Consider the following 22,612-nt stretch of genomic DNA (forward strand, 5'->3'; position numbering starts at 1 on the left):
GTCAATTGCCAGCAAAAGGCTGATGTTACAGAAATTACCATTATTTTTTTCCAGGAGTAACTGCCCTCTCAAATAGGGTCGTAATGTATTGCAGCACCACAAATTTAGACTATTCCTTGGAGACCTCATAGGGGATACCTGGGAGACCTTTCCACAGTCATTTAGTGTACAAATTTGTCCGAAAAGCCATTATGCCTGGGTGAAAGGAAACTTTTTAAAGGAATTAGGAGCATATGTTAACTCTAGTGTTTTAAGGTCAGACTTTTCACAGAAAAATATTGTAGTGGAGATGTAGTAAATTCATCCCTTTATACACCAGTTTCATAATTTGATCTGGATTTTGAATTAAGGGTACACTTCAGTTCACTTTTTGGGGAAAATCTAAATGATATTTTAAGATCTAAGTCTGGACCCTTTTGCTTGGGTGGAATTTCCACGTCAGAGTTTATCTGAGGTAGAATGGTGGGCCTGGGTGTTCATCTCTGCCATACAGCTTACTCAGGCTAAGGAATGAATGGGGAAGTAATAACTGCTTTGTTGGGTACACCCACATTTTCAGACAGGATCCTTACTTAATGACAAGAATAACTATTTTTAGGAGCAGTAGCAGAAATTTCAAAGGTTGAGACAGAATAATATATTAATGTTTAATTCCTGTCAAATGTGGGAGTTCCATTTGACTGGTCGATCTGCAGCAAGCATGTTTCCAAGTAAGGGAATCCTGTTCCTTTATCTAGATCCTCCCGTATTCATATTAATGGATGTTTCAAGGTGTCTCTAATTCCATCTTTTGCCTCCTCCATTTACAATACATAAATACAGCCTGATGTTTATATCCTCTTCCTTGTGTAAGAGCTAGTATTTTGGCAGTAGTGCTCCTCGCCTTCTAGACAGACTTTCTACATTCAGTTTAGTACTTACTGATGCATTTTTTATGATTGTTCACTTTAAGCAGAGGGGAAGACAGAAGATGCAAAGAGGCCCTGTAAAGAAATACTGAGGATCAAGTAGACTTTTCAAAAACTTTTGGCAGCCACGCATTCCCCACAAGACACCATGTTGCCTAATAATATGAAAAAAATTGTGAGGCCATGGCTCATATGAAGCAATGTTATGTGTCATATCCATCCCAGAGGCCATAGTTTCCCCATCCCTAGCCTGAACATTGTAAAGCGTATTTTTAGTCTTATATATAGATTGGGCACATCAGAACAATAAATAAAAGACTAAAAAAAAAGCCAACAGAGGGATGTACATTTTCAAAAGTGAATGGTGACATTTTTTGTCCCTGTTATTTTGGTAGACTATTGAGATACTTCAGAGCAGTCCTGTCTTCAGAAGTCAGATTCCCACTAAATGTCACAAATTGTACCCTTAAGTAAGAAGTATCTATCAACTGTAAGTTAAATATATAGGGCTCCTAAAAAGCAAAAACCCCATTCATTAAATATAACCTCTGTTTGCAGGCCCTTTCAGAGACTTTTGTCTCCCAGGAAAAGCCAGTTGCAAGTCAGGTGAGTCTTGCAGTACATCTTGATGTCTCTGCAAGAGCTGGCTGAAGTTCCTCAAGGTGGAAAAGCCATCTGGGAACAACTGAAACAGTAGAAATACACTGAAAGAGTTGGTAGGTGATTTGCCTCCCACGGAGCATGAGGGCTTGCATCTCTGACCAACTCTGTTCCCTCTGCACTATTCAGCAATGGCTCTCCCAAGACCAGACTCCAAGCTGCATTTCCTCACAAATGAGTTCAGAATTAGCGTAGCAAAGACCTGAAATCTTTCTTCTTCCCATCCTCTCTGAGAACAGAAAGCAAGATGGACGGTGTTGAAGGCGGCAACTTCCTTGTCCCATGTTCATTATTTAAAGGCTATTGGGAGATGGTGCCTTTTATAGTGGCCTCCAGGGCCACTCGGAGCTGGAGAATTTGGGAGTGCTTCTGCTGCACAGAACATTGGGCTCCCGTTCACCTCGTACCACTGTGACTACACAGCATGCACAGGGCGAGCCTGCTCCCGCTAAACAGGCTGCCAGGAGGACTCCCATAGTCTCCCACTCACTCTTAAAACCAGAATTAGAAAATTAAGTTCTGTCCAAGTTCTGCTCCTACTTATTTCCTCAAGTACACAAACTTTGCCTTTCTAATACTAATCTTTTTAGTCATAAACAAGATTTAAAATGATCTAATGATTTTTCAGGAGTGTTCTACACATTAAAAGGAATGCAGGTAAGTATGTGCAGAGCAGTAAGATTTATTCAGAGAAAGTGTGTTTCCATTTAAAAGAGAATAAACTGATTTTATGTAAACAACCAGAAAAACCACCCCACCCCTAGAAAAAACAGGCACACAAATACTTTATTCCTTTCATAAATAATGTATTTTATTGCATATGGCTATTAAGGAGAGCATCCATGATCAATACAGACTAAATACAATACACTACTCTAGTTCCATTTATTCTGGTCTCCAGCAGCATCACATTTATCCTTATATACAGCGTGTACATTGGAAGACACAGCAAGATAAGTTAAGTCTCTTGTCATATCACAATAGCAAGAAATATATTTAACATCTTGATATCCAGAAACAATACGTACCCAAAAAGAAAACACTGCTTAATAACTGTTAAGGTTATATAGCAAAAAATATTTTAAATTTAAGGTAAGTCAGGCAAAATGTACAAAGACCCAATATACATTGTGAAGTTTTAGCAAACATAACATTTATACATTTTGGTTCCATTCTGTAAACTAAATTAAGAATGTAAGTATTGCATATGCCTTTGTGAAATATACAGGATAGAGAAGAATTGACTATATTGTCAAGTTTTTGTTTTGAAGTTGCTGTATGCATTTTAGCCATTTGTTTTAGTGGCATGATTTCTTAATTGGTACAGAGGGCTACTTCCAAATAGAGGTTCAAAACATTGAATTCAGCAGGTACCACACTCAGTGCTATGGGGAGGTTCAGACAGAAAATGTCAAAGGTATTTGTTTTTTTTTAGTTCCAGACTTAAATGAGCAGCATTTTAGAATGTCTTAGAACCATTTATAGTACTGTTATTAAAAAAAAAACCCTTCAAACAGATAGATCAGATATTTAAATTGATTTTAGATCTAATATTGTATTAGAGTATGCATTGCTGTGATTTCAGACCCCAAAAATTACACTGAAAAATAACCTGTGTCATGGGCTAGGGAAGGAATTAGTTTACATTCATCTTTGTCTTGTAATACAATCCTCAGTTCTAAAAATTCAGCACGTAAGCAGGAAGACCGCATTGCCATTCATTATATCTGTAAGACATTGACTCTCGTCTTCCTCAGAAAAAAAAAATCCCAAAAGATAATGCATTGTTAATAGTGAAGTACAGGTTCCACCTAGCACAATGATTTAAAAAAAGAAAAAAAAAGTCTCATGTAACTCAAATAACTTAGTAATACTTACATGTCTATCAGAGCAGGCACTGGGGAGGTACCCTTAAAATGTATACGAACTCTTCAACAAATTTATCAAAAGGAGAAACAAGGTGGCATGACATTCCGCTAGTCTGGTGCAACAGTTGTATGTGACATTTGTGACGGTAGCCGCCACATCACTTGGATTTTTCAGGCTACTGGAAATGTGATGCACGGGTAGCCTTGAAAAGAACTCAGGATAAGTGACTGCAATGGTTGTTCTTCCCTGTAATAATGCCTGCAGCTGCAATGGTGCTTTCCTGGTAAAAGGCAAATATCAGGACTTTCTAGATGGCAAGATAATACTGTGTTAATATTAGCGCTTAAATCTGCCCGATACCTATTATCATCCCTGCATTCCTAGCATGCCTATGTGGATTTTTGGTTACAAGAAACGCAGCTAAGAACAGAGTTAGCTGACAAAAGTGAGCTTGTAAATAGGAGAAAAGGCTTTTGCAATCTGAAGTACCTACATAAACACCTACATAGAGAGGATTAAACAAGTGTGTCAAAGGTACAGAGAGATACCCCCAATACAGTTTGATGTTTTAACTCACGTTGCTTCAGTTACACATTTTGTATTTCTTAACTACTCTGAATCCTCTGTCCAAGTCCGATTCACAGAGTTTCATCCCATTTTAGACTTTTCAGTGCCCTGGTTAGGCTTTGTCTGAGAAGTAAACCCTGCGGCTAGTGATTCACAACCCAGCAGCAGCAGCTGTACGCGTTGCAAGTTCAGTAAGGCTGACGACCGTTCTTGAGAGAGACTCAGCATAGAGATAAAGGAGGTCCTGTCGTACACCAACACCGCAAATCCGGCTTTACTTTGAACTGAGGTAGTACTGTGGTAGGCTTGAAATTATGCCAGTAAATACCAGATCTTACTGCTTCAGCGGGTGTTACAGAATCCCCTAATATGACGAAGAATAAATACAGTTTGTCTTTGCAGAAAAAAGGAAACGAAGGCATTGGCCGTTAGTTAAAGAGGCCGGCAGAAAAGTTTCTACGATTTAAAGAGCATCTCCAACTTCTGTCGAAACAGCAGCAAAATGATACCGTAGATGCCATGGACAGGGAATGAGTTAGGCAGGTTGCTTTCCCTTCCTCCCAGATTTGTTGCACAGTTTAGTCCGCAACAGTTAAGTAACTGTCCGGACCAACAATAACAACAACAAAAAGTAAACCTTAAGCAGCTTCAGTTACAAAAAAAAACCCCAACAACAAAAAAATCAAACCAAAACAAAAAGGTATATGCCGAGCAGCTTCTTTGAATGTTGTACTCTGTTGTTTGAGGTCATGGTGAGAAAACTAACTCCTTCACTCTGAAAAGAAAAATGAAAGAAAGTCAATAAAAGCTGCGAAAAAAAAAAATCATATCTATGTTTTAAACAACACAAAACAATGCCATAGAAAGATTATTCAGAATGGGTTTTAATGGAAGAAAAAAAGCTATGCAATAGCTACGCATAAGGTATTGCAGAAGCAATAAAGGGAGTACTCCCCAATCCAATACCACCTCCTTTTCTTAGGACTTTTCAGCTGTAGTTCTTCTGACCAGCAAACCCCAAGAGACAGAACTGGTTAGAAAACCCAACACAAAATCCCCCCAGTTCAAGTTGTGACCATCACTGTTTGCGTCAGTGGAAAGGAAAAGGGGTTGCAGAAAGTAGGTACAAACTCAACTGTTTTCTTAGTCAGCTGGGTGTTACCAAAAGCTGTCCACTTCCAGACATTAAAAACAAGTTTATTGAGACTTTGCCTTTAGGGAGTCTTCTAAAAACATAAGTAAAGTAGAGAAAAAACCTTCTTCTAATTTAGTTATTTGATTTACAAAATAACTATTATTCCAGAAGTAAAATGTGGGTAGGTATGCAAATGGAAGGAACCTTCTCCAGATTACTGACTACAAAGCTGCTTTAAATGGTCAAGGTGCATTGCACAGTAAAACAGAAACTGATTACAAAGCGACCCATCCTATTCTAAAGAATGCAGCTGACTCCTTTTGTCTTTTTTCCACTGCAAAGAATTAATGGATAGTACGTGCCACCTCTATAAAGACACATTATTATATTGATTAACTCACAACATTAAGATTATTTGTTAAGGTGGTCATTAAAAATCAAAATTTCCTTAGTATGTGGCTTATCGTGTAGATTTTTCCTGTTTGCTATGATATTTGGAAAGCAGCGATGAACACACAGTAGTGATTAAACCACTGATACTGTAAATTTCACATGACAAAACATTGACACCTCATTTCAAAAGGTGCCAACTAAGTGGTAAATCCTGATACAATGTCAGGCTGCAACATTACATTCACACTAAGTGCTATTAAGAGTGTCTAGTTCATTTAATAGTTTATAGCAATTTTTTTGTATGTTGTTATCCTCAAGTTTAAAAGTTAGAAGCAAATTTTAGTTTGGAGATGTATTACACAAGTTTTCCTAAAACTTGAAGTTATTTGGAATGCCCGGGGAAACAACATTGTTACTTCAAAAAGTCTATAAAGGACATGACCCATTAATTTTGACTCTATTGACACAAGAAGTCAGTATTTCTGTATATTTTTAATTCCTTTGGTATCATAAAACCAAAGTAAATTACATATGAAACCTGGATGTCAAAGTAAGCATAGTGCTTGTCTGTGGAAGTTTCAACCCATATAAGCCTCTGATGAACCAATACGAAGGCTTTTCCTTCCAGTCTACACAAAAACAAAGGTTGTCATAGCTTGGCATATATGTGAGAATTGCTGAATTGCTATTGAATCTCTCGGAGCTAAGGTTTACTTAAGGAATTAGTCCTGCTGGAGTCAACTGGAGCCGCTACATGATCAGATACTTAGGATATTATGATTTTATTTCATGACTCAGCTCAAGATGAATTAATAGCTTGCCAAGACCAAAAGGAGAGTATCTCATTGCCCCCCCCAGCCCTTGCCATTTATTTGCTGCCACTCTTCTGACCAGAAGCTAAGTCAAATCTACCCATTCAGTCTTCAGAAAATGAGCCCGCATTGTTTGGGCTGGGAGGGTGTTTCAAATTAAGAACTTGAACTGGCTTACGATGCAATCAAGGGAGCCCCAAAACTGCCATCACCATCCAGTAAGGCTGCATGGGAGAATGTGCGGCAGGATGGATGGCTCTCAGAAGGGAGCAGAGAACCCTCGTTTGAGGAAGAGCCGCCTAACAGACCACTTTGTTCCGGGAAGCAGGATAAATGCATCATGTAGGCAAACAAGCAAGTGTTTAAAGATACCTGCTGACTCTGTGTTATTGCCTTCGTCCTCCAAATGGAAACCAACCTGACAACTAAACTTAGGTTCCCAAAAGTGGCCACGTGATAGTGAAAGCCAAATAAATGAAAAAAAAAAACAACCCAACAACCAAACACAACAAAAAAACCAAAAAACAACCCATGTGTTCAGACAAGTCGAACAGAGGAAGATATTTGTGTACATGCAAAGAATACAAATATGTTTCCAGAAGTATCTCAGCCTAGGGCGGTCATCAGGGAGGATTATTACCAACTGCGTAAACCTGCCATTGTTCTTACAGCACAACAGGTACTTTCCAGCCAGAATTAAACCAGAGCAGTTGAAGTGGCCGATGCTTCAAAGCATTTCCAAACTTGGTTTGTAGGGTTTTGTAGGTGGATGATGGGACTGCGGGCACAAGCCTAAGAGCCTGTGATGCAATAAACACATCATCCGATGAGTCTGTAATGCTGACCTATAACTCAAATACTAACCCAAACATAGTCTTCAATAATGAAACTATTTCCAGACACCAATAAGCTTTGAATCAGGTTTCAAAGAAGCTCTGAATCAAGAAGGGAAAAATAAGTACTGCCACCACTTGATCCACAGAAGAGCAGCGTCAGCTTCAGAGGAAGCCCACTTGCAAGAAATAAGTTGCAATTTCCATGCTAAAGTTAAAAAAAGAAACAAAACAAAAAAACAACCAACCAAAACCCAAACCACATCAGTATCATTGTTAATTTTTACTTCAGTGATTAGTATCTTTTACTTATTTCAAGTCTCAGGTCAACATTCCACTTACACAGCAAGTCACACCAATGTACATTGTCTTTATCCAGGAACGAAGCAAAATTCCTACAGGACACAAATACATTTTTTAATAACCTCATTCCCCATGGGCACGCACAAATCAAAATACAAAGTCCAGCACTGTGTCAATACTGAAGTCTCCTCTTGGTTTTGGGCTTTATTGAGAAAAGCATCCATGATCACTGCTGAATTTCCAAAGCTAAAGTCACCTGATTTCACCAGTGCTTCCTGGGGAATAAATCAGATAATAAACACAAACACACAAATTGTGGGGAAACTACCAAATACTCAAAGACTCGTTAAATACACTGTGAGGAGAATACAATGGTTAAGTCAATTAAAGAAGATCTAATCTGCTTATTAACTTTCAAAGACAGTAAGCAACGAAGAAAAATTTTCTTAATTCCTAAAGGTAATTCTCATCTGCTAAAAAGCACACAGACAGAAACAGCTATTCATGCGGCTCACGGCAAAACACGTTGCTGGTTATTCATAGCCAGCAAATTTATTCCACCGGCAGCGCGACTGCCAGAGCGGATCAGGCGTCGGGCGCAGAACCCCCAGCTCCGCCACGGGCTTCTGCCCCGACTCCAGGCACATCCCTCGCTGGCTTTGTCCCTTCGCTTCCCCTCCCCACGCTGCCTGCCAAGTCGATTAAGGCTCCGATCCCGCCGACTACCTTCTCCTGGAAGAGCAATCCTATCGATACACAACCAAATCCGGAGGTTACCGCCACGCGCGTCTGCGGGCGTCAGGCCAGCCCGTCAGTCGGCACAGCCCGAGGAACCGAATCCCGCCGGCAGGGAGAGGCCTTCGGCCCCCCGACGCCCGGGAGGAGACGCCCGGCCCTGGCCGGCCAGAAAAGGCAAGCGCGTCCCCCCGCCGGGCCCGCCAAGCCGCACCGTCCGCCGGCGGGCGCCGCACGGGCCGCAGCCCCGCGGCAGTGGGGCCTTCCGTGAGGGACAGAGAGGGTCCCGGCGGCCATCCGCCCGGGCTGAGCCGGCACCCAGGGCGACGGGAGAGGGCCTGCAGCGCGGCGTCCGGGGGCTGCTCCGCGCCGTGGACGGTCGCGGCTCTGGCCGAGCAGCCCAAGGCCAGCGCAGCCCGGCCGGCCCCGGGGAGGCGCGCCGAAGGAGCCGCGTCCCGGCCTGGCTCCGACGCGCTCGGCAATTTAGCGACCGTGCTATCCTCAACGTTAGGTACGGGGGTAACCCCGCGCGCGGAAGGCGACAGAACAACTCGCGTGCTGAGCCACGGCTCTCCGCAAGCAATTCCAGGGAATCCGGGCTCCGCTCGGCAGGACCGCTCGCACCGCAGGAAGCCGAGCGCGGCCATCCTCGCGGCAGAAGGTTCCGGTCAGAGCGTCAACACCCGCCGCACCAACGCTGCGCAGGAAAACAGAACGCAGCGCGCTCCAGCAGTTCACAGAGCCCGTGAGCAATATCCACCCAAAGGAAAACGTTTCCACGTTTGATGGGGAAAACAAGTTAAACCGTGAAATGGAAAAGCCATGTTACTATTATTTTTTTTTAAACAAGTCATGGCTGATTGTAATTGGAGACACGCTGCCCCAAGTAACTAGGCTCTTTTGGTGGGTTATTCCGCTAAGAAACAGTACGCAACGTCATTCAGATATGTCTCTGTTTTTTTACGATTTGAGAAGAGCAAGCATCGGGTCAACATAGATTCTTCGTGACTGATAATAATAATAAAAAATAATTGCTGAACTTCTTTGAAGTAGTAAAGTAGGGATTTGGCGGTCACAGTTATGTATATTAAAATAAGCTTCACAGTACTTTTGCCTCTTGGGTCAAATAGTTAAAAATTGTAACATCTTGAACTGCATTAAGGTAACCGTAGGGAAAGATATCACCTTCTACAGTGGGAAAGGAAACACTAGATTATCTGGAAAAAGATGCTGCATGCCAGCACCTGGGAGTACCTTTTTTTTTTTTGTGTGTGTGTGTCCCAGCATACACACAAGAGGCTAAATGTTCATCTGATGGCATGGACAAATCCCCACAATTTATAACGAGTGTCAACTTTTATACAAAGGTACTAAAAATCAAAGTAATCTGTATTCGATACCATATATTTACATGACTAACACTTATTTTACCTGCAATCTTACACTAGAGTTTAAGCAGCTCAGTCTACAGTAGAAGTACAGATGACGATGAGGGCTACGCTTAGTTGATTTCAGAATTTGACGTAATTCATGTTTCATATAATTTTGTCAACGTTCTTATAGATTTTGTAGTATGAATAACTAAACATTAAAATGTAATTATGTGGAAAATAAAGGATTAAACTTACAAATGTCTTTATAATGAATTTATAGCTAAAGTGCTGGTCCAGAAATACATTTCCCATATCCATTATAATAAAAATAGGCACTTCGAATTTAAAATTAAGAAACTAGACATGCTCATTTTTTCCAGGATTAATTGAATCCAGCTGCTATTATATCTCTTCATTTCAGAGCTACAGCCACTGTGTACTATTAAACAAGTTTGTATAGATGTGATTTAATCCCATGATTAGGGATAAAATAAATTAGACAAAAACACCTCAGCATAGTACTATCTGAAATTTGTTCAATTATTCCCTCCCTCGCAAGTTGGGTATGCAACCGTTCAGAAACTTTACATGAAATTAAACAAAATCAAGTTGCTTTCTCCGAGCAAACAAAATGCTAGAAAAAAAAATTTAGTCCTTTTGGCCTTCCGTTGGGAGTTTGTAAGAAGGACAGAAACACACATGCAGAAGCAGATGTGGAAACTATATAGAAAATTTGCCACTGAAAAGATTAGTCTGTGGCAGCCAGCCAAAGAGCCACGCGACAGTTCACATGCACAGGATTTAACCATCGTGGAACAAGAAGTCACGTTCTTGGTCGATGACCACTATCATGCAACTGGCACTGCCTCCCACCTTACAACCATCACAGCATTCCTTTTTCAGCGCAGATTCAAAACCCAACACTGCAAACGTGGCCTCAATTAGGCGGTTGGCCTGATTTTCACAGCTCCTTCCACCACACCAAGGAGAGAGCACAGCTCTTCCCAGGAACAGACTGACAGCAACACGCAAACTCCAGTGACCCCACTTTGCATACAAAGTGAGGCTGGAAGTTTCTCAAGACACAGAATTTTTGCAAAACAACACGCTCACCTTCCAAGTGATGAACGGCGAGGGAGGAAGGGATTAGTGACTAATACACTGAACTACCTACCAACCCCATCCTTGGAGACACAACAAAACCAGGTGAATTGGCACATCTGCCCCTCTGGCATACACTGGGCAATACCCAGTGCGCACCTCTACAGCTCTGGCCTACTCACCCTATGAGGAGGTAGTCATTCTAGCTCCTTAGAGCCAAAGAGAAGAAACAGGCACCTCTAAGCAACAATGCTTCTGCCCTATTTCATGTTAGGCTCAGATGAGTAAGAGTTACGCAAGATCTCCAAGTCTGTGAGGTGTATGACTTGGTATTCATTTTAGGAGCAGAGACCATACCCTTTTACACACCTTTACAATTGCTGGGAAGTTTGCTCAGCTGGGATGTCAGAGGCATATTTTTCCATCTTCCAATATACAGCAGTAGTCATTAACAAGGGCAACAAGGTCCCACAAGAAAGAAGAGCTCTTGGAAATAGAGCTTGATATTCTCACACAGCTGCTGACTGAAATGCTGTCAAAGCTGGTGGACCTATTTCAGGCAGGTAACGGTGGGGGGAGTATAAACAGAGTTCTGGTTAGATCCACAAGTGAGAACCTGACTGCCGTTGGGGATATCAATGGCCAACAGCAAAGTCCAAAGCTTCCCCATAGCCCCTAGGTTACCTCCATCCACATGCTGGGGCTCACAATGTGAGAGTGCTCTCAAAGAGCTTAAAAGCATGCTTCTCTCTCTCACTTGGGAGAAAAAGCAATCTTTTCCAGTGACTAAATTGAAGAATTATTCATATTAAAGATTTAAATATTCATGGGAACAGGGATAAGGACTCATGTAAGTTGTGGGAAGTCATGTTCACTCTCCCTTTCCATTACAGTGGGTATCTAATTATTCCATGAAAACAGCTTCAGCAAGAACGAATGAGAGCACTCTATCAAAGAATATATGGCTAGGATGCACTAGGGATGGGGAGGGGCGGGAAGAGGATTGAGATTTTCTTTCAGCCAGAAAGGTCCTGGATGCCGGTCAGTCCTGGGCGAGCGCTCTAGCCACGTAAATATTGTGGGCAGGGGCACAGATACACTTCATCCAGGCCCTCTTTGAAAGGCTGATCCCTGCCTCCATCATTGCCAAAAAGGCTCAGGCACCCAACACTGAAAGAGGTTTCAGACTTACAAAGTCTCTATGGAGACTGGAGCATTCCTCCATCCTAGAGGAAGACACTTACCTTCTTTCTTTTAAAACACAAGGCTCTCCTCAATTTTCACAGTCAACTACCCGCCTGTTTTGCAAACTGACTTTCAGACTGCTTACCAAGGAGTAATCATTTATGCATCTGACCTGGCACCTAAACGCACTGGATGGTCATGCTCTAAACATTGGGCTGGCTGCTGCAGCTTTTGGACCTTCAAGTTCAGAGATATGGCCAGAGAGATGCTGGTTCTCACAGCAGAGAGACAGGGGGAGTGAAGGTCTGAGAGGAACAACCTGGCACACGCGGGAGGGCAATCTTTTCCCTTCTGCTTTCTCTTGTTGTCACACCCTCACTTAAAACTCTGAGCATCTGGTAGTAGGATAGAAAAAGATTTTAAAGGATGATTTTCAATTTCTGTCAATGCTTTTCTGGGAATCTTTTGTGCTCTCACTGTTGCCAGCGTGAATCAGTCAGTAATAAAGGAGTGAGGGAGAGATGAAGCTAGGCAAGAAGTTGCAGACTTCACGGCCTGTGATGAAAAGACACCACCCTCCCCAAAACCATTTAGTGAAATGAGCAATACCATCCAAAACAGCTGCACCAAAGCAGGCTAAAGGCTCCTCTAATCCAGTTTCCTCTCTCTGACAGTGGGTCAAAAGCAGCTCGTTTTTATAGTCTTGCTTAACCAAGACAAGCATATGGAGAAACTTCCCCAAATTCTCATCTACCTTCTAATGATTTACCTATCAAGGACCTCCTGCACTTCACCTCCCTTCATGGAAACCTTTAGTACCCTGTAGCCTGGAGTTTCACATGTGAACTACAGGCTGCAAGAAGAATGATTTCCCTCTGCTTGTTCTGAACCTGTCACACGTTAGCTTAATGCCCCCAATAAAGGTGAAGTCTTACTTCCCACGTGCAGTTAAGACTCACAGTCCATATATTATCACACGTTGTCCTCCTTTTACTCTCTATATGGAGACACGCAGCAACAGAACCACAATTCCCCCGTATGGACGTTTCCTATCTACAACCTGAGAGCACAATGGAAACGCTCAAAAACATGGTGCCAAATCATTTCTATACAACCCTACAAAAACCAGGATGAAAAGCCCTGTGCAGCTGGCCTTTTGCACCTTTTGCAGGATTCCTGGGAGAAGAAAAATTATGCTATATGTTACCTGAAAAGTTTCCTAACACTTTGATGGGAAATCAGTTGCACTGTGTACGTGGACTGCGGTAGAGGGAGGGAAAAGAAATTCTCTGTGAGAAGAGGAAAAAGCACCCAGAGATGTACAGTGTTTCTCAAGAAAGGTCACTATTTTATTTTGGCCATTTACTTCAAGTCTGCTCTTTAGGACAAAAAAAGAGGAGAAAAAGAGATACCTTCTTTTTACATAATTTCCTAATAGGTTCTCAATATTTGATAGAGATAGCTCCTACAATTTATTTTCATTTTAAACAAACCTTTCTTAGTAGGTTTACACAAAGAAGATTTTTTCCCCTCTGGTGTTTTTTTTTTTTGAGGTTCGTTCTGTTCAAGTTTGAAGAGATTTTTTCCATAAGACCAGGTTGGGATCCTTTTCTCACATGGAAAGAAGAATGAGCTGATGCATTTTGGGTAGTATTGCTTAGAAAATGTAAGAACAGTTTACTTTCTCAATTTTGTATCTTTTGAAGTATCATTACTGAGTTGTTAAACAGCTACATATTTCACTTCAGCTATTAATCTTGTTGCATATAATACTAACCCTGTTTTTTTAAAACTGTCTTGTAGTTCATAGTTAACACACTAGCACATATCATGTTAAGCCCTTAACCTTTTTGCTGTATTAATTCCACTTAAACAATAATTCAAGCTTCTATATACAAACGTTTGGATTAAAAAAAAGATAAATATTTCAATTAATAAAGCCAGAGTCTCCTTATTTTAAAGCCTTTTTTATTCTGTAAACTTTGGGGTTTTTACATTGCTGTTGTTAGAAACCTCTATTAATGGAGCCTATAGTTCCAGGCACTGTATTTACACATAGGCACAATATATTTTTCTACTAACCACACTAAATTAACTGAATAGAATTGTGATTATGATTTACCAAATGTATTGCTGCTGGTAGCAACACATAAAAGAACTAAAGAAAAAAACCAAACATCTAAAAACCCTAAATAAAACAAAACCAAAAAACCAACACCACCATGCCCAACACACACTCCAAAAAAACCCCAACAAACCCACTCCAAGAAAGTGCTTGGAAACAACACTGCAGAAAGAATTTGGAAGACTAAATTTGTGGAAAAAGCTATTACAACAAAACCTTGTGAAAAGATGAACTTGAACTTCCCCATACTACCAGACCACTGACAAACCTCTCATGATGAGGGGGAGCTAAATCCAAAGCACAGCCTTACCAGTTCATCACGCATTAGGGATGCGGCTCCCAGCTGCCGCTCAAGCCATAACCAGCAGTTTTCCTCCAAGCAGAGCAAGCTGCTCCTCGTTGCATCACCCCGAGCATGTTCCTTCATCTGCAACACACCTTGATACTTACTCTGCGTGTGACACCAGCCATCGCTGGCTTCAGTATGCTGTCACGGACACGCTACACAACACAAAGATGGGAAACCACCTGTTTTCTGTGAATATTTTTTTTTTTTAAGCCTTAAAAACATTTCTGCAGGAACATTATGTCTGACTGTTTGAATTACAAGTTCAGCTAAATGCTGGTCAGAACCATTTGCAGATCTACTTCTGCTCGTTAGAGTACTACTCCTTACCCCTGAGGCATCTGGTCCCACAGTTTAGACATGGTATTTGGGAGACAGATCCTGCCCAGAACCAAGAGTGCCGAGTTTAAGCAAATACTTTATAACACCTCCACAGAGAACAATCAAAACACTGTACCCTTTTCTCAGGTACACAGTGGAATTATGATCATCTCTCCAGATACAGTTTATAAAAGTACTCCTAGCCAGCTCATTAACGACCATGAGCCAAGCTCTCATTAACTTCCTTGGGACCATAGGCTTGGAACCCACATCTGGAACAGCGGATACTGTCCGAAAGCCAGGCTCACACACCTTGCGAGGTGCCCCGTCCCTGCTGATTTCAATGTCTTCGTCTGCTTCAGCCTTAATACTCATCGGTCCACAGCAACCCACTAAGTCTCCTTGAGAACAGCCACTCTAACATAATCCCCCAGCAGACGTTCCCTACTATTTCTTCAATAAACAGACAAACGCCCTAGGAATCAAAGCAAAACAATGTCTCAAAGAACATTATTTGTAGACTTCTTATTTACAAACTGGATTGTATTCTCCCTTGCATCAAATGCTTTTCTGAGCAATGCTAGAAAATAATGTTTTTATGTTGCATTTTTAAAACAAACAGGGGCACCTATAACTTCCTGTTCTGTATTTCATCTTGAGATGAACTGGCATTTCTTTCTGAAGCTGATAGGGATTGTATTGCCTATAGAATCTCTTATTATGTTAAGACATGAAAGGAGAGGATGTACTTTTTGTCACATGGGCATCATAAATATCATCAATGTATCACTCCTGGAGGAAAACAGATACTCTGTTGAAAAGCATAGGCAAAAAGCTTAGTAAACTGTTTCGAAAAGTAATTTTGCTGGTTAAATTTTATCTTCTGAGAACACCAGTTTCAAAACTGAAAGCTGGTCATAAAATAACTTGTGATAGCAGAAAGCATACAGAGTAATTACCTCCTCTGTCTTACTCAGATATTACTTACTTTCTCATGCAAGAAACACAGATTGTACTGAATGAATGAGGTTGTTCCCAGCCCCACTGGATGTGCCTTGAATCCTCCCCATCTAATAGTTTACTGCAAAAATAAAAGTGAAGCAGGCCCACATTCATTAGCTCTGCAAGACCAAACAGACACTAAAGCTTCACTTTTAAGAAAGGCAGCTAAAGAAGGTGAACGCAAAATGACAAGTTTTACCCACCCTAAGGAACAAGAATATCTGAGACACGCAAAGAATCTCAGCTTAGAAAACAGCATTTATTTCATTGTTGTTCAGCCACGAGACCTGCAGTACAAAATATTACCTTCCCCAAGAAAAAAAATAAAATTGTTAAAATATGAAAAAATACTATGCCATCAGAGCACAGTGTGCTTTCACAGCACTTTTCTCAAAGCTTCAAAGAGACTTTTCAAAAAAAAGGACCAAAAAAATTAGCATCACTTACGTGCAATATTGCTAACTCCAGACAGAGCAAGATGCACTTTCTTCTAGAATTACAAGAGCTCTCAGTAAATATTTACATGAACAGAGCTGTACTCTACTCTTTCACCCATTCTGTTTTCTCCTCCTCTCTCAAGTGCTCTCACACAGGTGGCTTTGTTTTGTTTTGTTTCATGACTCCCCTGATTTGTTGTCAGTAAATATGTTTATAAGCAACCACTGACACTTAATTTGCTTAAAAAGGCTCACCTGTACCTCGTATAGCATTTCTGAAAAATACATTTTACTTACAGCAATATACCTGGCCACACAACTATATAACTGATGCTGTCATATTTTTGAAATTGTATTGCGTTGCCGGGACTGTTTCTGTGAAATAGATTAAACCCCATCTTGGTCACTTAAGACAGGATACTTAAGAGTTTGGCTCTAGTCCCACGATGCTCAGCAGAGAATTCCCCCAGACTTCAGGGAGGTTTTCCCATACATAAAGACCCATGTGTGTTTTCTCCCATTGCCAGCATCCCAGCTCTCTGAAGTTGCTTAGGACATCTCAAGGGGGTGTGATGAACACTTCAGGACGTCACATTAAGGAACTCTAGCCTCCTGCAAGATACTGTGCAGCAGGTGAGACTTTAGAAAGCGAAGATGCTGTTCTAGAAGGATGCTCCACGAAGAACGGAAAAGGAAAGACCGCAGACAACGTGCGTGAACAAACACTTTGCAAAACACCAGTATTTCCCCCAAGGTGCCTACGCCTTTAAAGCCCCAGTTTGCTCCCAAGTGCTAAGGCCCTGACACCACTGCCTATTTCACGTATTGTGACTGAGTGGAACACATATTGAAAAGCCTTCAGCCAACAGTGCAGCAGCTGCATAGCTAGAGAAAACACAAATCCCTTTTAATTTCACATTTACTGAACAAGTACAATACATCATCAACTAGCTGGAGTACAGGCCAGGTCAGGCAGGAACACTTCGCTACGCCAGCTGATCCACATATGAATATCCATCTCATTTCAAGTCCTTCTGCTTAAAATAGACTCCACTCAGCAAGTTTGATTTCACAAGCCACAGACCTCTGGAAGGTAGATGTTCCATTCATGCCAAGCGTATAGGCTCCCTCTATAGTCGGGGAAGACGGGCTTGTGCCAGTCTCCGGGTCTGGCTCTGACCAGCCTCTTCAACACCGAAAAGGCACCTGCATCCTTCCAGTGACCACCTACGGGAGCCAGGTCCTTATTTTAAGAGGACTGTTTCGGTACGCTCCTAATAAGGTGCAAATGGGTGTCTACAGATCAGGCCAAAACTCTCTGTTCTACGTAAAGTGCAAGAACACTGGCTAGATGAAAAAAACCCACCATACACGTGGAAATCTAAAACGGGAACATGGACCCTTAGGACACACTGGAGACAGCTGAGCTGGAATCTGCAACACGTAAAAAACCAACCAACCCACCTCGGGCACTAATAAAAGGCACAACAATTTTGAAAGCGTCTTCCACTTTGATGCCTCAGCCTCTCCAACTGTCATCAAAAAAGTCTCTTAAGTAAAGGGGAAAAAAAAAAAAGCCAGATTCAATCTGTGTTTGAGACAAGAGACCACAAATACACTTTCCTATACAGCAGGAATAAGACTTGGGCAAAATCAATTAAACATTGCCATAAAACACATATAAAATAAACCCAACACGAACAGGCTGTAAACGACTGGCTCCTCCACATCACAGCTTTCCAAATTACAGTCCACAGACTACTTTATACTGCATCAGGGGTCCTTATTTCCAGTAGGTATTTTTAATTAAAGTACATTGAAAAAAATGAAGTAATTAATTATTACTATTCCAGAAAGACATTATGTGGCCACAAATGGCCCAAAAAAGGGACCTAAGACAATCCATGAGAAAGAGAAATGGTTCCAAGCCTCCCTATTAATATCTCATCACTGCTATGAAAAATCTTGGAAACCTCTATCAAATTAAAAATCATCACATTACAGAAGCAGAGAAGTTTAAGAAAGGTGCCACCATATACACCAAGACAAACACATATACTAGGAAGAAAAAAAACCTCCGGTAGCATCTGATCCAATGAAGAAACAGAATTTCATACTTAAAAGACAGATGGCAATGCTGTTCATTCCGACAGTTACAGTCACAGCCCCACTATGCTACATCCTGTACTAACATGGGTACCGCTTATTTCCAGTGTTTCTCCTAAACTAAATCATGGAATTTGGACAAGAGTTTCCTGCCCCTGGATTAACTGACAATTACCAAATATAATTCTTTTTAGCATGGTGCTTTTTTTTATTTTAACTGATGAGACAACAGGCTTTTATGTATCAAATACACTTTATTCCCTTCTTCCAGGTAAGGATTTGCTTTGTTCGTATCTGATGCAAATAATGAGTTAATATATTTTGAGACATACCAAAGTGTGAAATGTTTCTTTGACTACAGAAGCGAAATGAAGATCTTATTCAGGTACACACACACACACACACACAAAACCACAGCTACACTAGTGAGTAAGATAAAGCCACTTGACAGTCCAATAAAACAATGGTTTTACATGATAAAAAAAATAATTAAAAGATTGCAAAGAAGAAATTTAACATACAGTTTCAATAAAGGATTTGTCTACTGTTTTGCCATCTTCAGCAGAACTTAACAGAACTTTGCCTCCAGAGGGGAATGAAGAAGAGTCGGCTGCTCAGGTAGCCCATTACAAAATGTATGGGAAAATGCCTCAAGAAGACAAGCTAAAAATCAGTGCCTGATAAAGGGGCTGGGATCTAAAGCCAACTCACAGGAAATGCTGAGAGCATCTTCAGAGTTAAGATACCTGACTAAGGACAAGATGTCTACACTTCATTCTGCTCAGGGTGGAGAGTCTGAAGTTGTCCCCTATACACCAACCCTCAAAAGAGCTCAGTACTTCCCAGGTACGTGTTCTAAAGTCCCAGCACCTTTTTTTTTTTTTTGTTTTTAAACTTCAGCATTCTGCTTCTCCTATGCTTAATTAAGCAAACAGAGCAAGCTGCATGACAACATTATGGAAATTATTAGTAAAAAGCAATACAATCATATTCTTTGGCAAAGTAAAAATAAGCAGAATACAAGCCTGAGTCTACATGACCAAAAATACCATGTAAATAACTCTCCATATGTTTTTTTAAAATAGTGTCTTTGAAATGTTATCCCCTTGTAAAAGCGTCAACAGCCAATCTATGAGTACAAAGAAAATGGGGAATATCTACTGACGAGTGAGAGGAATAGAAAAAGTTCCAATATTTTCTCTTACTATGACAACATAGCATCCACCTGGCCAGCATGGCAAGTTAAAGCTTGCCATGTCTGTGACTGATTAAGCAGACTCAAGACTTAGGGAACAATTTCAGGCTCACAGGAAACTCTCTCACGACAACTCCATCGAAGAGCAGCATAGTATCTAAACATCCTACATAGCTCATTCACAGCACAGACCAGCTCCTCCTGCATTCAGGCACACCAGTGTGACTGTGCTCACTCAAGCTGCAAGATCTAAGTCTATCTTCTTCCACCTCCTAGCATAGTCAAGTATACATTTATTAAAACAAAAGTCAATCAATTTATTTCCTGAGAGCCAAATTCTAGTTCTACTAAAAATCAGTTACAAAAAAGTCCAGCTATGTCACTACTATGAAGTAGGTTTGGTTTTGGTTGGTTGTTTTTGTGGGGTTTTTTGGTTTTTTTTAAATAACAGATGGACTATCTCACGTTACCAAATCTTACAAAGCTTCTAGTTTACTGTCACTTGAACACTCATACTAACAGAAAAAAATTGAGAGAGGACCTGGACTAGAAATTGCTTATAGTGCTGAAATACATTGGTGCATTTGTATCTGGAAATCATCCTATTGGCTAACATTCAACAACAGAGTACTATCAATTTATTTATTTAGAACCCACGCAGTCTACTCTTTATTTAAAAATACACCAGTTACAGTTAAAGTTAAAAGCTTATCATGACAGGATTTCATTTGATATTTAAAGATTAAAACAGAACAGTGTAATAAGTTACCTTTCTGTAGATATCCAAAAGAAAGCAATATTATCCTAGCACTCATTGGTGCATGATAGAACCTCTCGCTGGTATTTGTGAGAGTAACTGCTAGACTATTGGGATTATGAAGTCATAAGTACCAACCATTTTAAGTTTATGGCCAATTCTCTCAAGTATTCTGTGCCTCAGGATCACATGTATATGCGCTTATTCCTAATGCTCCTCCACATAGTCACTTCTCTATAACTATTGTGAAAATCATAAGCACTAATTCTCTAACTTCACCATTGAGGGGAATTATGTACCCTTGCATTAAGTTATACAAGTCTGATTCCAAATCCAAACATAAATGTTCAAAGTTTTACGCTAGGTCAAAAATAATTAGTGGTAAATAATTTTATTATAAAGTGACTTTTCATAGTTCACAAACAACTTTAATATTAATCACCATCACAAATCTTTATCAATAGTTTCTGTACAAGATTAGTACAACAAACACACAACTTTTTGTTATGCTAAAGAGACAGTACTATTATACTTGTATTTCATTAATTTTGGCAGACATAATTGCTCGGGACTGAAATCTGTTGTAAAATATACAAGTCCAACCCCCTGTAAACTTTTCCAAATGTTTACGTTGTAAAAACGAATGATGTTACAACACAGCCAAGTGCAACTGCCTTACAGAAGAATTTTACCTCCACCTTACAGATCCAAATCTCCTAACTCCCTCACAAGAAGTCTTTTTTTAGGTATCAGTGAAAATTTTGGTTAGACATGTCACCTGACATTTGGTCTGCCTTTTAAAGTAAATTAAAACCACTCACTGGAGTTTCTGAAGGAAAAAAAAAAAAAAAAATCAGTATCAGAGAAACTGGTAAAAAGACTACAGATGAAATTCACACCACAACTTCTCAATAGCTCAAGCACTGGAGAGACCACAGTTGTTGAAGCAGTCAACTTGGTGATGTAAAGGGGTTTTGCATTGACTAGAAAACTCACAGGGTTTGCATCCATTCATTAATTCTATTCTTATTTCTTTTAAATAATGCCAAAATGTAGCATTAGCGGTTATTGCAAATAACTTTCTATAGCCTCAGTTATCCCCATCAGCAAAGGCAGACTAAGCCAGCACACCATTATTGTTTTCTTATTCTTGAGTAACTATTCAACACTACTGTCTCCTACGTAAGAGTTAAGCCTCACTCTCCCCCCAAAAGACTGTCAGACGTCTTAGTCAATCAATCTTGTGACTTCTGGTCAGCAAAAGCCTAGATCCGAAGGGGCGGTGGCGGGGGGGCAGGAATCTTCCAAATTCTCATTCCGTGCATTAGTTTGACAATGCTACCCAATTTAATGAGGGGTTAAATTGGACATGAGGACTGTCTTAAAAACTGTTTTTAAATAATATACTGCCTGGGAGGACACAACGCAAGAGGTAAATCTAAAACTGCTTAGATCTTATTTCATTGACATGATTTTCCCACTGTTACTGGAATGATTTATTGATTTGCCTTTGACTGAAGAGAAGCAAAGTCCTCTGCCTCAAGCGGCACGGACAGTGTTGCTCTCAGCCTACTTTACAATATCTGTGAAACACGCTTGGAAATTGAGACCCAATGGAACAATGAGTTTCATACCTTATGCTTATCATCACAGCATATATCAAACAGATTTTACTAGAGCATCACCTGGAAAAGCTTGGAAAATTCTCCACTGTGCTCTACTGTTTCTAAGAAACTTCTGCTGTTTCTGGTATCAGCAAGTTTGCTATTTTGGCGTCACACTAAAGCCCCAGCGCCTCCATTTCTGACCCCTTCAAACAAAAACAAGCTGCTCAACAATGTCTAATCCGTGCGTCATGTAATCCTGCTTAATACTCTACAAACTCTGGGTAATATTTGGGTAGTTTTTAAATTTAGCAAAGAACATCCTGGCCTACTTCAAAGATACCCTCGCCTTGGGTAGCATCCCCTAGAAACGTCGCCCACACTCATTTCAAAGAAGAAAAGCAAACACGCATAAATGCATAAGAGAAATGAACAAAAAATAAAATAAGAGATCCTGGTCTAATGACATGATAAAAACATATAACATTACAAACCGAACAATCAAAATGGGAATGCATTACACAAGCACCAACCACACCACTTGAACAATTAAAGAGATACCCTGACTTTCTGACACCGCTTTGGCCCCATTTACCAGCGGAGGACAGAGCCCTGCGCGAGTACATCCGACCCCCCGCTTCCAGCGAGGGCAGACTCTGCCGCAGAGGACCGCGGCACGGCCAGCTCAATCACGCAAGCCTTCCTCCCGTTGATACAGAGCTATTTATATAAAGTTGGCTATCGCTCCGCCAGAGAAACAGAAAATCCCTTCTTTGAGACGTTGTTCGCTTTCTGCAGCATCATTACCTTAAAAGCGGCTCGCACTGCAAACACTGCCAAAGAGT

General features: G+C 40.7%; 1 protein-coding gene across 1 annotated transcript in view; it reads right to left on the reverse strand.

The window, feature by feature from the left end:
- Positions 1-2,395: 2,395 nt before the first annotated feature.
- The window catches only part of IRS2 (insulin receptor substrate 2), a 31,412-nt gene continuing 11,195 nt past the window's right edge, over positions 2,396-22,612 (reverse strand). Inside the window, exon 2 of the mRNA XM_075057590.1 lies at positions 2,396-4,779. Within this exon, the coding sequence (XP_074913691.1) occupies positions 4,775-4,779 (5 nt within the window). The 3' untranslated portion in view covers positions 2,396-4,774. The remainder of the gene's footprint in view (positions 4,780-22,612) is intronic.

The sequence above is a fragment of the Buteo buteo genome, chromosome 25 (genome assembly GCF_964188355.1).
Source record: "Buteo buteo chromosome 25, bButBut1.hap1.1, whole genome shotgun sequence".
Classification (NCBI taxonomy): Eukaryota; Metazoa; Chordata; class Aves; order Accipitriformes; family Accipitridae; genus Buteo; species Buteo buteo.